At 41.4% G+C, this 16,706-nt stretch overlaps 1 protein-coding gene across 1 annotated transcript in view; it reads right to left on the reverse strand.

The window, feature by feature from the left end:
• The window catches only part of TENM1 (teneurin transmembrane protein 1), a 616,814-nt gene that overhangs the window by 231,296 nt on the left and 368,812 nt on the right, over positions 1-16,706 (reverse strand). Inside the window, exon 11 of the mRNA XM_066581697.1 lies at positions 9,471-9,668. Within this exon, the coding sequence (XP_066437794.1) occupies positions 9,471-9,668 (198 nt within the window). The remainder of the gene's footprint in view (positions 1-9,470; positions 9,669-16,706) is intronic.

The following is a 16,706-nucleotide window of genomic DNA, read 5'->3' on the forward strand; positions in this document are numbered from 1 at the left end:
TTTTTTTAATTATTAGGGATAAAAATGGAAATGTTTATTTCAATTATAATTCTGAACAGAGAGACAAAAACCCTAACAGCCGTAAGGCAGATGTGAAGGTCACTTCAACTACCCAATGAGTCAATAATGTCACGTTTTAATTTAAAGCTTCGTTCACATCAGCGTCGGAGGTTCCATTTGGAACTCCGTTGCTGATTTCCACTAAAATACAGAATGAAATAGAGCGGTATTCAGTGCTATTTTGTCTTGTCAAATCCAGCAAAATGATTGACAGCTTGATGGAAACCGAATGGACCCCAGTGTAGTTGATGGACTATTTGGCTTTGACATTTGAAGGTTTCATTTTCCCAGATTTCATTTGCTATTTCCTTGCTCCACAAATGGAGCAGGAAAATGGAAATTCCTAGCACTGATGAGAACGAGCCCTTATTTGTATTGCATTTTGCTTCCCTGTTCTCTGAATTCAACTATTAATTTCCAATGATAATCCCATCCTACCACAGGATGGGCTGTATATATACACTACCGGTCAAAAACTTTAGAAGTGCTCAATTCTTCTATTTTTTATTGATATTTACATAGTTTAATGTCTCAAATGTATTTTGAAATGAAAGCATAGAACAAATAAGCAAGATTAATAAAAATAATGGACTAATTTATTTTAACAAGTTAAACCTAAATTTTAGGCTATTCAAAGTAGTGACCTCTAGCTGATATAACAGCTGTACACAATCAAGGTATTCTTTCTATAATCGCATTATTATATTATTCAGTAACTTCTTTCCAACATTGTTGCAAAAGTTTCCAAAAATGTGCACAAATGTGCTGCACTTGTAGGTTGCTTTGCTCTCACCCTTCTGTACTGTTCACCCCAAACAATCTCCATGGGGTTTAAGTCTGGATACTGTGCACGCCATTCCATTCTTTGAAGCCTACCGATTGCTGCTTGTCTTCCTGGGTAGTTCTGACATAACCTGGCGGCAATGTGAACCCCTGACCAACTAAGTGTACACCAGAGGTCATTCTATGGCAAAATACTGTGGTATTTCTTATTGTCTAGTGTGCCAGTCACACTCTGCAAGTCGCCAGCTCTGGATCCATCAAAAGAACCCCAGATCATCACACTCCCTCCTCCATGTTTGACAATTGGTGTCACACTCTTAGGAACCACCTTTCACCTACTCAACGGCGTACAAAAATCCTATGTGATGTATGAAATATGTCAAATTTTGATTCATCATTCCCTAAGGACTTCTTTTATTATTCAGTAGTCCACTGGAGGTGCTGCTTGGCCCAGGCAAGTCTCTTTTTTAAATTTTGCAATCTTAGCAGTGGTTTTCTTACTGATGCTCTACCTGTCAGACCTGCAGATAGAAGTCTTTTCTTCACAGATGCAAAGGAAACTTGTTTATTCTTTGCTGCATTAAGCTGTGCTTGAAGATTTGGGGCTGTGAGGCTCAAACTTGACTGTCAAAAACTTGTCATCTGGCGGAGCCTAACCGCTGAGCAGAATGGAGTTCTGAGACCGGAGCTCTGTGACAACGGCACTTACAGGGACCTGCTGTAGCTTCAAATTAGCAAGAAAATGGGAAAGGTCGGAAGGGACAGAAGCTGTGAACCCCAGGAGACACCTAAGAAGAATAAGGGGCAAGTAGATATGCAGCGCTTCCTGAAAGAAAGGAGCGCTCGTCCCCTGCATGAGGCTGCTAAGATGGCGCCTGCCCTCGATCTGAACGGAGCAGGAGCAAGAGAGAGAGACAGAGAAGAGGATGCCTCGTCGGAGGGAGATGAAAATGAGCGCATATCAAAAGGTTTCATGAAAGATCTCTTAATGCGCACTATGAAACCTATACTTATGGAACTAACTGAAATCAAAGAGGAGATGAAGCAGCTAGGGAGGAGAACAGAAGAGCTGGAAACATCTACTGCTGCCATCTCCTCTCATGCCATTGAAATAGAGAGAGCTCTTAAGGAACAGCATGCACAGATCAACAAAGCCATGTTATTGCAGGAAGATACAGAGAACAGGAGCAGACGCAATAATGTGCGCATAAAGGGGCTCCCAGAATCTTGGGCTACAGAAGCATTAGAGAAGGTGGTAAAAGAAATCTTTGCTTTACTCCTGGGAGAAGACAGAGCCACCTCCATTGCAATAGAAAGAGTGCATAGAGCTCTGAGACCAACCCCATCACCTTCTGACCCGCCAAGGGATATCATTTGCAAAATGCTCTCTTTCCCTGATGCCGCCTCAATACTTAAAGCTGCAAGAAACCACAGCGACATTAGGTACGGAGGCACATCCCTTCAAATCTTTCAGGATTTGGCGCCATCTACCCTGACAAAACGCCGTCTCATGCGACCTCTGCTGGATGTATTGAGAGAAAAGAACATCCGCTATGCCTGGCTGTTTCCATTTGGGTTGGGCATAACGCACAACGGCCGCAGACTGAACATTCGCACCCAAGACGATTTGGAAAAATGCTGGCAAATTCTGGACTTAGATCCAATCGAACTCCCCTGCTGGCAGTCGATCCCCGACTTGCCAGACTTTACGAGACTGGAGTCAACGGAGAGATGTCAGCCAGCGGGAAACACCAAGTCACCAAGGGGAAAAAGGAGGAAACCTAGAGATGAAACTGCTGGCGCAGAAACCTGAAAGCAATCGCTACTCAAGATGGCTAGTTGCGATAGCCAGACATCGGTGAAAAAAGTTTTTCTGGACTGCACCCCGCTTATGCCGCGTTTCTACACCCACAGTTTCCGCGTGGGATTGCGTGGAAGGAGTAATGAAGGGTGTAGTATGACTCTCTCTATGTCTTTCTTTCCTACTAAGCAGAGACTATTGTTTCCCTATTTTTTTGGGTTCAGTTTGGAATACCCCCACCCTCCTCGTCGGGGTGGTCCTGGGGTCACGCCGGGTTAGTGTGGTATTCAACATAGCTACGCGACCCCTGGCCTTTATCCATTCAACCAGGTCCCTTTAGTGCCGGTCAGGTTAGGCCGACACAAATTTTTCATTCGAGCAACTGCTAGCGTTAACCAGTTGCACTTTTTCTTTGCTCGCCCACAATACTGTAGGTCGGGCTCAGTTGAAAAACGAGACCGATCTACACTGTTCTATTGATCGTATTACTGTATATCATTGTTTTAGCGAATTTTGATAGAGTCATAAGATTTCTTTAACCTTTGTGTTCCCCTTCCCTTTCGTGTGTTTGTCTTGCCCATACCCTTCAATCCATCGCAACCACCCCCCCCTTCATTTCCATCTTCTTCTCCCTCCTGAGGAGAGATACTGAGCACAGCAATTAATTGTACCTACATTTTATCTACAGTCGATATCCAGATTACTTCCCTTGAAGTCTGAGCATACAACAGAGGCCCAGGGATGGGGAGTATCCGGGTCACGTCCTTCAATGTGAGAGGCCTCAACTCGCCATCAAAACGACACAACATATCTCTACTAACCAAAAGGTATGGCACGGGCATTCTCCTTCTGCAGGAAACTCATTATAAAAAGAACAAATGCCTGGCATTACCAGGTAAATACTTTGATCAGGCCTTCCATAGTGCACACCCCACCTCTGCCTCGAAGGGGGTATCGATTTTCTTACACAAGTCAATTGATTTTAAATGCCAAGCCAGCTTTGAGGACGGAGAGGGAAGGGTCCTATTTTTGAAGGGAACCTGTAACAATATTAAAACAACGATAGCAAATTTTTATGTACCAAACTGCGATCAAGTTCCGTGGTTGATTAAGAACTTAACAACCCTAAAACACTTCGCAGAAGGCCAATTAATTCTAGGAGGCGATTTAAACATCACCTTACAGCCACTAAGCGACTCATCAACAGGTCGCTCCCATACCTCTCAGACAAAAATCAGGAGACTCCTCCGTATCCTACAGGAGTTAAACCTGATAGACATATGGCGCCTCCTGAACCCTACCACGAAGGACTATACCTTCTATTCCAAAGTACATCACTCCCACCAAAGGCTTGATTACGTATTCTTTAGTGCTGAGCTTCTCCCTTTTGTTGAAAGAGCAAAAATAGATGTAACTACAATATCCGATCACGCTCCGGTCCATGTGGATTTCCGCCTCCCCCACTCTAAACCCAAGGAGTGGAGATGGCGTCTTAACGCCTCTCTTCTGGACTCCCCGGAGGAGAGAGAACATCTGTCAATTTCACTAGAAGAATATTTCTCCTTGAATGCGGGCGGGGACGCGGGGATCCCCACGGTATGGGAGGCTCATAAAGCCTTTATGCGTGGTCTACTCATAGCCTTAGGAACTAAAACAAAAAAACTACTACAAAAGGACATAGATGACAGACTGAGTAAAATAGCCCAACTGGAACAAATAACGAAATTATCCCATTCTAAGCTAGCGCTCGAGGAACTAGAGAACCTAAGAAGAGATCTTAAACTACGACTAGACTCCCGCTTCAATAAAAAGCATCTTTACCTTAAGCATGTAGTTTATGCACAGGGAAATAGAGGCAGTAAATATATGACTGCCTTGATAAAAAAATCGCGAGCCAAAAACCACATCCATGCCATTAAAACTGCCAACGGTACACAAGTAACCACCTCGGAAGAAATTGCCAAAGCTTTTCACCAATTCTACTCTAACCTCTATAACATCAGACAACAAAACCCTCTTTCTCCGGAGGAGGAGGTAGACCTGGAAGGAAGGACAGAGGCCTTCTTACTACGATCCCACCTCCCTAAACTTAACCAAGAACAAACAGAGTCCCTAATGAGCCCAGTCACCCGGGAAGAAGTTGATCTTCTACTAAAATCTTGCCCACCAGGTAAAAGCCCTGGTCCCGACGGATTTAGTTTACCGTATTACAATTCTTTTAAAGAAATCCTGGTACCCAGAATTACTGAATTATTCAATGCTCTTTTACATGGAGCTGCTTTGCCCAGACAAACATTAGAAGCCCACATAACTTTGCTACATAAAGATAACAAAAACCCAGAATTATGCGGCAGCTATCGCCCAATATCCCTCTTAAACCTCGATCTGAAGTTATGGGCAAAACTTTTAGCTAAGAGATTGGAAGGCTATCTGCCCTCTTTAATTAATGAAGAACAGACAGGATTCGTGAAGGGGAGGGAGGGCAGAGACAATAGCAGAAGGATTCTACACGCAATCCGTTATGCCCACAAATTTAAGGTCCCACTACTACTGGTCGGAACGGATGCCGAGAAGGCTTTCGACCGGGTAGATTGGGACTACATGAAGAAAACCCTTCTTCACTTTAATATTCCTCAGCCCTTTGTCTCTGCCATCCTTTCTTTATATTCCTCTCCAAATGCTAGACTTAAAATTAACGAAATTCTCTCCCCATCCTTTGACATTAAGAATGGCACTCGCCAGGGGTGTCCCTTATCACCCTCCCTCTTTGTTCTTGCATTAGAGCCCTTCCTCCAGACAATTAGGCACGACCCAGAAATTCAAGGCTTAAAATGGGAAAAACATACATTATCTGTAGCCGCATTCGCGGATGATATTGTTTTTTTGGTCACAAATCCTGAAAAAGGTTTAGCCAAATTAGAAATGGCACTTAACAACTTTGGGTCGCTATCTAATTTTAAAATTAATTTCGCAAAGTCCACAGTCTTAAACATATCTGTCCTAGAAACAAGATGCAAGATCATTAAGGAGAAATCCCCCTTTAGCTGGACCGAAAAGACAATGGATTTCCTGGGAATCAAATTAACAAAAAAAATAGAGGATCTTTATCAAGCAAACTTTATCCCTCTGATTAGCCATATCAAAAACCTCCTGCGGAGCTACGATATACCTTTTGTATCGTGGTTTGGTAGGAAAAATATCCTGAAAACCTACATCCTCCCGATAATTTTGTATAAAATTAGAATGCTCCCAATACACCTACCAAAAAATTTTTTCAAAACAATGAGATCTATCTTTTCGGGATTCGTATGGAGAAATAAAAGGCCCAGATTGGCTTATAGCCTTATGATTAAAAGAGGCACCGAAGGAGGCATAGACCTACCCAATATAGCAGACTTCTATGGAGCTTCCCAATTAGGATATTGGATGGACCTAGTTTGCCCAATCAGAGATGAGATCCTACCATCACTAGCGGAGGCAGCGGAGGGAAGATCGTTCTTGAAGGACTTATGGCTCCCCTTGAACAAGACAGGCAGATCCAGGGGTCTGAACCCTCTGATTAAGGGCACTTGCACAATATGGGCAAGCCTAAAAGAGACACTAGCTCCAGATCCATCGCCATGTGCACCTATAAAAATAATTCCTCACCTGATGGAGACCCCTGGAGATCCCGCCTCTCATGCGTTATGGAGAAAATTCAAAGATCTTAATATAGGGGAATTACAAACATTAGCCCACAAAACAATTGAGGAGATCCTAAAAGATCTCCTCCCGGCACACAACCTTTCATTCCTCCAATTGATATATATCAAAAAAGTCATGACCAATTTTTTAGCCAAATATAAATCCACAAGGCCCCTAACAAGTTTTGAAAAAATCCTTACTGACACTAATTCTAAAGTTAGGAAAATCTCTTTCCTTCGCAAACTATTTATTATCAAGCCAACTGCTATAAAACCCAACTTCCTCCTTTCATGGGAGAAAGAACTGGGCATCTCTCTCTCTCCGTCCGATATCAATACGATACTGAAAACCTCATTCGGCATATCCCAGTGTATTATTGCACAAGAAAGCCACTACAAGCTGCTGGTAAGGTGGTACAAAACCCCCCAGTGGCTAGCCGCGTACAAATTAGCCCCTCACGGGAGATGCTGGAGGTGTGATAAAGACCTGGGAACCTACTCCCATATCTGGTGGAGCTGCCCGATCGTTGCCCCTTTCTGGGCAGAGGTGGAGATGACTCTAAAACAATTCACTCCGGACATATCTTTATCCCCGGAGATGATAATTCTATGGAAACCTACTAAGGAGTTTCATCCCAAGAGGAATCCTCTCATTGCCTTCCTTCTGGATGCTGCTAAAGCATTAATCCCTTTGCTATGGTTACAAAAATCTCCCCCTTCAATATCGCAGTGGATGGAGAAGGTTGATACCATTGCGAATCTGGAGGAGCTTTCCAGTTGGGCCACAGAATCCCATGAGAAGTTTTGGAACACATGGGGACCCTGGAGGCAGCTGAGAACAGCATGAGCATCCAGTGTCGAGTTGGGGCCTCCCACGCGGGGACGTCGTTCCCCTCCATCTTCCATTTTTATATTTCCCTGGGCACACAATAGACTTACAAACCCCCCCTTAACAAAATCAACGAAACTAACAAAATTAATAAAAATATGGCCCACTCAACCAAGAGGTACTCTCTACACGCCTTCGACTTGGAAGTAGAGGTACACGGTCCAAGCTACACCAACAGTAAGCGGTCTTAACATACCCAAGGTCCATGTGAACCCTCTACATTACCACCTAGTCAAAATCTTCTAAGGACACTCATCCCGACCACTTCTGCTAGAAAAAAAGAACCTCATGGATATGAGGAGTCCTAGGGCCACATCTAAATGAGCCACATCAGATAATTAATTCCTCAGTACCCCCCTCCTTATCCACTGTCCCTTGTTTGTCTACCTACCCCCCCATATTGTCTGTCCCCCCCCCCCCCCTCATTTAACTTAGGATTTATTCGACTGGTTTCAGTTATATTATGTTTGCCAATTTCTGCACTTGGATCACCGCAAAACCGCATAAATGGACTAGTCTCACCGTGCCCATCACAGGACATTGAGACAATTGGATTTTTTTTATATTAGGAGAAGATTAACATCCTCCAAGGCGCGGACTCCAGAGCTCCTCAGCGTGTTCGTTATGCGGCAAGTCGTTGCAACATAGATAACTGTGTATTATACCCTTTTATGTTCATGTTTCATGTGTTTATTATATAACAAAAACATTAATAAAAATCTGATTTACAAAAAAAAAAAAAAAAACTTGTCATCTGATTTTGTAGCGGCCTTTGGTCTGCCAGACCTCTTCCAGAATTTACTCCAGTTTCCAAGTGCCTTTTGATGGTATAGGAAACTGTACTGACTGCCACATTGGCTTTCTTGGCAATTTCTCATGCCATTATGATAGCAATGTGCTCTGTCTTGAAGAGCAAAACTTTCCAATTCCTGCCCTAGAGAGTACTGTAATGCAACACTCGTTACATAGAATCAGGGGGTTTGAAAGTAATCTACAAAAGTTGAAACACCTGTAGGAATAATTAGCATCTAATTTAAAACCATAATTTGATGTCTGTGCTGCAGATCAGCTATCCTTGATGTGTTTCCTGAAAATGACCTTTGGTTGAAATCATAAATTCAGACTATTAGTGCATTTCATGCTAACATTTCATAATGTTTTTGTTATTAACTTACTCTTAAACCTTTGAACCATTTCACATTTTTTGCTTTTGACCAGCAGTGTGTGTGTGCATATATATATATATATATATATATATATATATATATATATATATATATATATATATATATATATATATGTTTTAGGCAACCAATGTCATTAAGAACTATCGTCAGTATAAAGTACAACAAGAAGTCCTGGGAGTGATGCTATGGCCCTCACAGGGCCCTGATAACAACTTCATTGAGTCTGTCTAGAATTACTGCATGAAGAGACAGAAGGATTTGAGCAAGAATACATCCACAGGAGATCTGTTGTTTTTTCTACAAGATGTTTGGAAGAACCTCCCTGTGGAATTCCTGCAAAAACTGTGTGCAAGTTTACCTAGGAGAAGTGATGCTGTTTTGAAGGCAAAGGGTGGTCACACCAAATATTGATTTGATTTAGCTTTCTCTTTTTTTTTGCATTAAATTCTTGCATTTTGTTAATTGATGAAAAATAAACTATTAACACTTTTTGTTTTTGAAAGAATTCTTACTTTGCAGCTTTTTTTTCTACACCTGCCTAAAACTTTTGTACATACTGTATAGACTGTTACGTTCACCTTTGCCATATTGTCAGGTAGAGGAATTAGTTCCCTCCACTAAACTGGTACCACAGACACAATTATAGTGTCCATTTTTTCCAATCCGCAGGACATAGGCCTTACGATCCAATTCTCATGTAGTGTTCCTTCAGAGAGGACTGGAGACCGTCAAAATTAAAGCTGAACGCTTGCAATAAAACAAATTCACATCAAAAATAATGGGATCAACTGTGCAATTATTTTCCTTCCAAATTTTTAATAGAAAAAGCTAGAAAGAACTGAGTCTGAGTGTCAGACATATGTAATTGAGACCTTAGTATGATTTCTCCTCTACTGTCTAGGTATACTTATGCTATATATAATAAATAGTAAAGTAATTATGCAGCATGTTAGGTGTAATAAGTGCACATTCTAATTCTAGAAATAAAATAAGCACAAGGTATATTTACATTTTCAAAATTTCACATATAATGAATATATAAATAATATATAGATTTCATAACCAACCTTCTTCACAGATTTCTCCTTTATATCCTGGTACACAGATGCAGACACCCATAATACAATTCCCATGCCCTCCAGAGCAGGTTGGGTCTATACATTGCTCTTCTGGAACATCACATTCTGCTCCTTTCCAACCATCCCTGCATACACAATGCCCCTTTTCATATTCGCCATTACCACTGCAGAGTACTGGGCATGAATCTAGATAAAGGGGAAAACAAGTCAACATTAGTAAGGTTAACATATACATAGTATATTTAATTGTGCATTAATTCACAATAAAGCAATGAAAACCCCCGTGAGGTTGATGTTAATGGTCACTCATGGTTGAAGCAGATTTGCCTTGACACAAACGTATAGCAGGTTATACGATATTAATATATGCATGACTTATATGTCTAATGCTGCAGAAATGGAACGAACAACAAAGCCTGCCACAAACACTGTACCTGTGTGATGTGCTGGATGAAATAGCCAAATATATCAAGGCCTGTCTTTAATAAGTCTAGGAATAGCCAGTCAGAACCATTTATTTTGTGTCCAACCAAGCATTTTATCAGGTTTATCCTCACAATGAAGCTGACGAAGTGTCTGGTCCGTCTTGAAACCCACAGTTTTGGCTGGTTAAGCCTGTACTTATTAAAGATATTCTTTGATATATCTGATAATTCCATCCATTTATCCAGCACATAACAGAGGCACCGCGCTGGTTTTAGGGGGTGTAGCTATTTTGTTATTTCAGCATGATCCTTCAGTTGGGTAATTGTGCCTTTAATATAGTTCATAGAGATTGGAGTACTAAAGCATATAGCCTCTTTGTAAATTTGCTTTTATACAAATAAAACCGAAGAAACCAACTTGTTTCCTGCCAATTCCATCGGCGATTAAGAGGACCCAGAGGAGTCAGCACTTAGAGGAGGGGGCTTCTTGTTTTATACACCCCCCTCCTTTTGAGTAAGTGCCTTTCTATTTCATTTCCTTCTTTCCGTCCTCCACAGGACGGAAATTGTTTAAACTCCGCTTGACTTGTTGCAATCTTCGCGAGCGCATAGCTTTTTTTACTGAAACTCTGCTGTTTGTTTTTATTGGGGGCTCACTCTCCTGGTGAGAGTCCCCCCTTATTGTCTTTGCAGCTCTCCTCCTGTACGGAGGATAGGAGATAAAGCACGTTTGAAGTCGGTGTAGTATCCGTTGGCGCTGTCTGATCCATTGTATATATAAAGCATATAGGGGTCTCTGGATGTATATGCTCTTCCTCTAAACTCCTGCAATCCGTGGTCTGTTTCTCGGCAGAGAGGAGACTGAGCGAGCTTCAGCGAGAGAAGAAAGCACTGCAGAACATGGCCCAATGAATGGGTGACCACCAGCACTGAAGCGCTCTCAGGCATAGAAAAAAAGGCAGTGCGTCAACTGCATTTTCTTTTGGAGCAGTCACGCCCGGTGGGTCCTATGAATATTTGCGTGCACCTGGCTCAATTCTGTCAGTTACTCAACAGCACTAGTGAACTTGGACTGAAAGTATCCAGATTGCAATGTACAGTTACGAGCGAGGTTGGGGTAAAGTACTTAAAACTTCGGTTACACTCACTCAGCAAGAGGACTGTTTTTATTTGTTCAAAAGACTTCTGCCAAAACCAGCCTTCTTGTTACTATTACTCACATATAATTGATGCACAGACAAAGAAATTGTTGTGTGGCCAGACCAGCCAGAAACTTAAAGCTGTTGATAAACTGTTCGCGTTTGCACAGGAAGAATGTCTGTAACTATTCATACACAGAGAACATCCTTGCAATCCTCAGCCTCCCATAGTGTCCTGGGCAGCCAGCAGTCGCAGAGACCCCACTAGTGGATAGGGGGTCACCCCAATCTGCAACCCATTTAGCAACTTTCTCTTCACTGGCAGCAGGTTGGTTTGTTTACTCCATTGCAGTTTGTACTGAACCCTTCCTGGATACTAAGACTCGCCTGGGAGCTGGACCTGGTACAGACCTGGACGCATTCTGCTGGTGTTTGTAAGAGTTAAGCTTTCTGAAGGACAGCAAAGCAGGGTGAGTGAAATTTTAATTGCTCTCCTCGCCCTATTTGTGGATCCTACATATAAAGTTCTATATATATGTTTCTTTTTTGAGCTATTGTAATGCTGTGTCAAATCAAGACGATGATCAAGACCAGATATCCGACTTCCGAGAAAGTTTTTATGCCTGTCAAAATACTACAGAACTATCGCCAGAAGAATAATACCCCACCAAGTAGAGTGCCAGAGTTGCTATATTGTAGGCAAACAATAGTGATGGTGGATTATTAAGTAATACGCTGTATAGGAGTGGTTCTATAGATGATGCCTCAACAATTAATCACTGTACTCTATTTGGTTCCAGCACTTCCTTTTTCGTATCATTTTCACTATGCTCCTTCATAATACAAAATGTTCCTCCACATCACATTTTCTGTGTTCTTCATGGTCTATTATTTTAAAGCTATCATACACTAACCTCACACAGAGTTGGATTCTCTTAAATAGAAGTGATCATAAATTTCCACATGTATAAGTTTAGATGCAAAGTACAAAATCAGCACGTGGGCTATAAAGAGTAAGAGGTAGAGTTACTTAACGCCTAATCTGCCTGTACACTTCATGATGTTCTAACAGTAAATGCGCCCACTGGACCTGGCAATATACTTATAAATGAAATGGGCACCTTATTCCATGCCTCTTCTATGAAACAATTCCCTACTCATTACCTTGCCTTGACTTTGGGTTAGGTTCAGTTCTTTGTCTGATTGATTCATGTCTTAGTCTTAAAAAAATGTGGTATGTTCCATTATGTACTGTTTTCTAGAGTTCATTATGGAGTCATTTTTTTTAAATTAAACTTTATTGAACTTTTTCTACACCATTTTTCAATCCCTCAAAGGGCACTTGAAGATGCATTCACTTGATTGCTAGCATAGTACACTGCATTACATCTGTAATGCAATATACTATGAATATGACAACAGCCTATGAGGCTCTCCCGGAGATAGGATCTGATAGGAGGAGTGACATGGGAGATATAAAGGCCCTTGCCAGGCCTCCTGCTGCCATGACAACCTATCAACACCTCATGATCGCATTATGGGGTGCCGATAGTTTACAGGGAGAGCAGCCTACTCCAGTCACCCGTTTACATGCTGCAATCACTATTAATTCTGGCATAGAAGAGGTTAAATGATGGGGAATGGAGGTTTTCCACTCTTAGCCATTATAGCTGGAGCCTGGCTACCAGTAGATATCTGAGCACCTGACTTGCTGATGCTAGTTTGCATGAGCTTTAAACTTGCAAGTATATTTACTATAGCGTTGGTTTAAAGCCCAGGACCAAGCATCATGTATTTACAGCACTACATCATGAAAGGGTTAAAAATGCCAGTAAAAACATCATAAAAATGCTTACAAGTTTAGAAATCCCAGAGGCAAAACTAAAAAGTGTTAGATCCAGTGTCAAATATTTAGATCGTTTCCTTCTTTATTGATTGGTAAAGGTTGAGATTGAAGTAAGATCCCCAAGGGTAGGTTGGCATGTGGTGGATCTGCAGCAAAATTCACATGCCATGCAATGCAGTGGCACAGTGGTGGGTCCTCACTGGTCCGAGTCAACGGGCAGTGGATAAATGTGTTCCATCTTCAAGCCCCTCACAGTTTCTAGAAGCATAGGCTGCAGGCAGTGGATCTGTCCAACCAAAGACAAGTGAAGGAGGCAAGCCGAAAGCAGAGACTGTGCTAGGGTAACTATAACAATGGCACAGAGAGGCCCCGGGCATTGTGCTGAGGACTTCCTGACAGCAGACAGCACCCTCAGTGGTTGTTTGAAAGCCCTGAATAGTATAAAATTGTAAGATTACAAGACAGATATAGATGAACTGCGATGGATGTCCACTATGTTAGGCTCCACCCCTGCATATAGGAGGCAACCAGCCCCTGAAGAGCTCTATGTGGCAGGTGGCCCTATGAAGTGTCAGGACTAAGGGACCAGGTTTAACTGCGACCACTAAAACCTGATGCAGTCTATATTATACAGTATATAACACTGCTATCTCAGTTGAACCACCTTCCAAAAGTCTACATATTGTCAACATTTTAATAAACATATGGTTTTGATGTTGTAACTTGTCAGTTCTACCTGTTCTTATGTCACTAAGACGTAGAGACATTGAGAAATATCTTACAACTAAAGACACATCTTCATCCTTAGGCAAAGAATTTACTAACACAGCAACATCATTAACCTGATGACTGCCAAGAGGCAGTGTTCTCACCTAAGATGACATGAAGCAATTAGAGTAATTAGTGGGATTTATATTCAAGGCACTTTTTTTTGCTATTAACATAATTGATTTTTCTTACTGTACTGGTAGTTCTCTGGTAACCTTAAAATGTATAGTGGTAGTAGAGGCGATTCCTAAAAGATCTTCAAATATTTATCATTTATATCTTGATTTCGTTAATTGACTTCTTAATGCTTCTAAATAAATCATCATATATCAGCCCTGGAATCAATAAGATTAACCTGTGCTATCACTAGTGTATAATGAAAATGACTTCATTCCCTTTAAATACAGTGCCAAATGAGTTGTGGTACACCACAGGGTTATTTTCCTTACAGGAAGAAGGAGCTCATACAAGATGCTAAGTGTCTTGAAGAAGTCGATGATAAAATGTGCTTTAACGTTTTAACCTGATAATTGCTCAACAGGAATTAAACTCTCAGGGGTCCTTCCTGGGTGAATATACTGTATTATAGCCTAAACTTACATCATGACTCCATAAACTCTGGCATTGTGTGCAGCCTTCTAGTGCTACTATGTGAGCCTGCAAACCAATAATATTATGTCACTGTCATACATTCACTCTATGGCGCTATCAAGAATGTATTATTTGGCTGCCTGATATGAACACTAAATGGTTTGGCAGCGTATGGTGGTATAATTTAGCAGTTATCATGTCAGACAGTATTATGGCAGCATTACCCACCATTTATTATAAAGGTATATGTTTTCCAAGAGGTTTCAAAAAACCTTGAACCGACCCTGATTATACATCCTACTTTATATTAGTACTTTACTGGGTTTAATTACTTAAGCACGGAGGCATCCTATTGAGTGTCCAGGCGGGGTATAGGTTCCCATTCTACCAAATGCCTACGTGGTTGACTTTTTAAAGAAGTTGGAAATTTAAAATGTGTGAGAGCAAACGATAATGAACTACTGTATGTAGTGCATGCATGGTCAGGTCACCTTGGGGGACCAAGGTCTGACATAGACATAAACGCGTCCTTTCTGTGACTGATGCTATGACACATTCTAATAAAGGCTCATTTTATTCACTACTCCGACGGCTGAACGTTTTTGGATTTATATATATGCTACATGGTGGACTACACGATTACTTGCCTCGGGAGTTCAATATCAAGCCGACCTCTAAGGGGGTGAAAAGGAGCCGGTGGAGAGCACATATGTTTTTTCTTCTCTGCTCTAAGGGAGAAACGTGCAGGGATTTCCAGATCATCGGTTACGTGGTAACTAGAGATGAGCGAGCACGCTCGTTTAAGGCTGATGCTCAATCGAGCATCGGTCTGATAATTGATCTCTCTCACTCTCCCCCCGCTACCCCCCACCGCCCCCCACCAACACCCCGCATGGTGCTCGGTCGAGTAATCAGTTACTCAACAAGACCGATGCTCGATCGAGCATCAGCCTTAAACGAGCATGCTCGCTCATCTCTAGTGGTAACATTTTACTATATGCATACCATTGAGATTGGTTACGCCTATTGTAGGTTTATATAAGCATGATTTTCTTTGGGAACTTCTTATATGTGTGACCTGAGGTCATATTTTTTCCTTGTATTGATGCTGCATTCCCTTTGTATTCTGTTTTTTAAATTCTTTTATTATATTTATACTTCTCAATAAACAATTTTTAATGATATATTTCTGCAGTCCTGTTGTGGACATTTATTTTTGGGTCTGTTCTATAACAAGATAATAGCTTATCATAACTAAAGTCACAAGTGGTATTAGATATGACTGTGCTTCCTTCTCAAATTTGCAAAGGGGCTACTACAGCGAAGCAGAAAAATGTTGAGTAAAAAAAAAATTAGTAGCTTGCGTTCCAATGCAGCATATTTTGGTACGAATCTGCAGCATATTTTATATTGAGAAATTTTGGTGAATGTCTGTACCAGATCCAATGATTTTGATGTGATTTTGACATGGATCTACTACAGATTTCATTGTTTCAATTCGATCCACATCAAAATACGCACCAATTGTGCAAAATTTGATACATTTTTAGGCACAGAATTTGATGCGGTTTTTGGTATGGGTTTTCTGCTGTGGGATATGTGCACCAACTCCACAATGCGTGAAGGCACCATAGTTTATGGAGCTGTGTGTGTCTGGCAACACATTGGCTAAATATACTAACACACTGGCCCAGTGATCAGCTGACCAGTGGGAGTCACGCATCGATCTATTAGTGATGACCTATCCTGAGGTTAGGCCATATATAGTTGAAAGCTGGAAAACTCCTTTAAGAAATAGTGGCTATTGTTCTAACCAATCCATCTGTAATATATGGCTATTTTTACATTTTGGACAGAAAACTTGACTATTGACTAAGAAGGGGCATTCTTATTTGCTTACCCATAGAGAAAGATATGCCAGATATGCAGACAAGACTCAAAAGCACTGGAGTTTGTAGACAAAGAGAACGCCCTCCACATGAAAAGACAGAAAAGTATTTCCTACAGCATAAGTAGGAGACTGGACTATGGCTCAAGGTTACCAATAAAACATATAATTTGTCCTACCATTTCGGTATTTGATACATCAATGCATCTTAAATTGAGGTGAGTCCCACGAATGAGGTGCACACCAACTGCACCTGTTCATGAGACACATCAGTGAAGGAAATTTCAAAAGGAGTGTTCATATCTTACTCAAATCCTTTTCTCACTTAAGGGGGTCATCAATGGATTTAACAACATGGCTGCCATTCCATCTGTGAGAAACCAATCCTAGGATGAGTGGAATACATCTCTAGACTGGAGGGGTTGGGGCCAATGGGGGTGTGGCCTCATGTGAGGGTGGGGACTAACACCACACAATTCATTCCTCTTAGGCTGTAAAGGAAGCCTAGCATGAAGAAATAGTGTGGTGTTAGGCTCCACACAACAAGATACATTTAACCTATCCTAG

The sequence above is a fragment of the Eleutherodactylus coqui genome, chromosome 10 (genome assembly GCF_035609145.1).
Source record: "Eleutherodactylus coqui strain aEleCoq1 chromosome 10, aEleCoq1.hap1, whole genome shotgun sequence".
In the NCBI taxonomy this organism is placed as follows: Eukaryota; Metazoa; Chordata; class Amphibia; order Anura; family Eleutherodactylidae; genus Eleutherodactylus; species Eleutherodactylus coqui.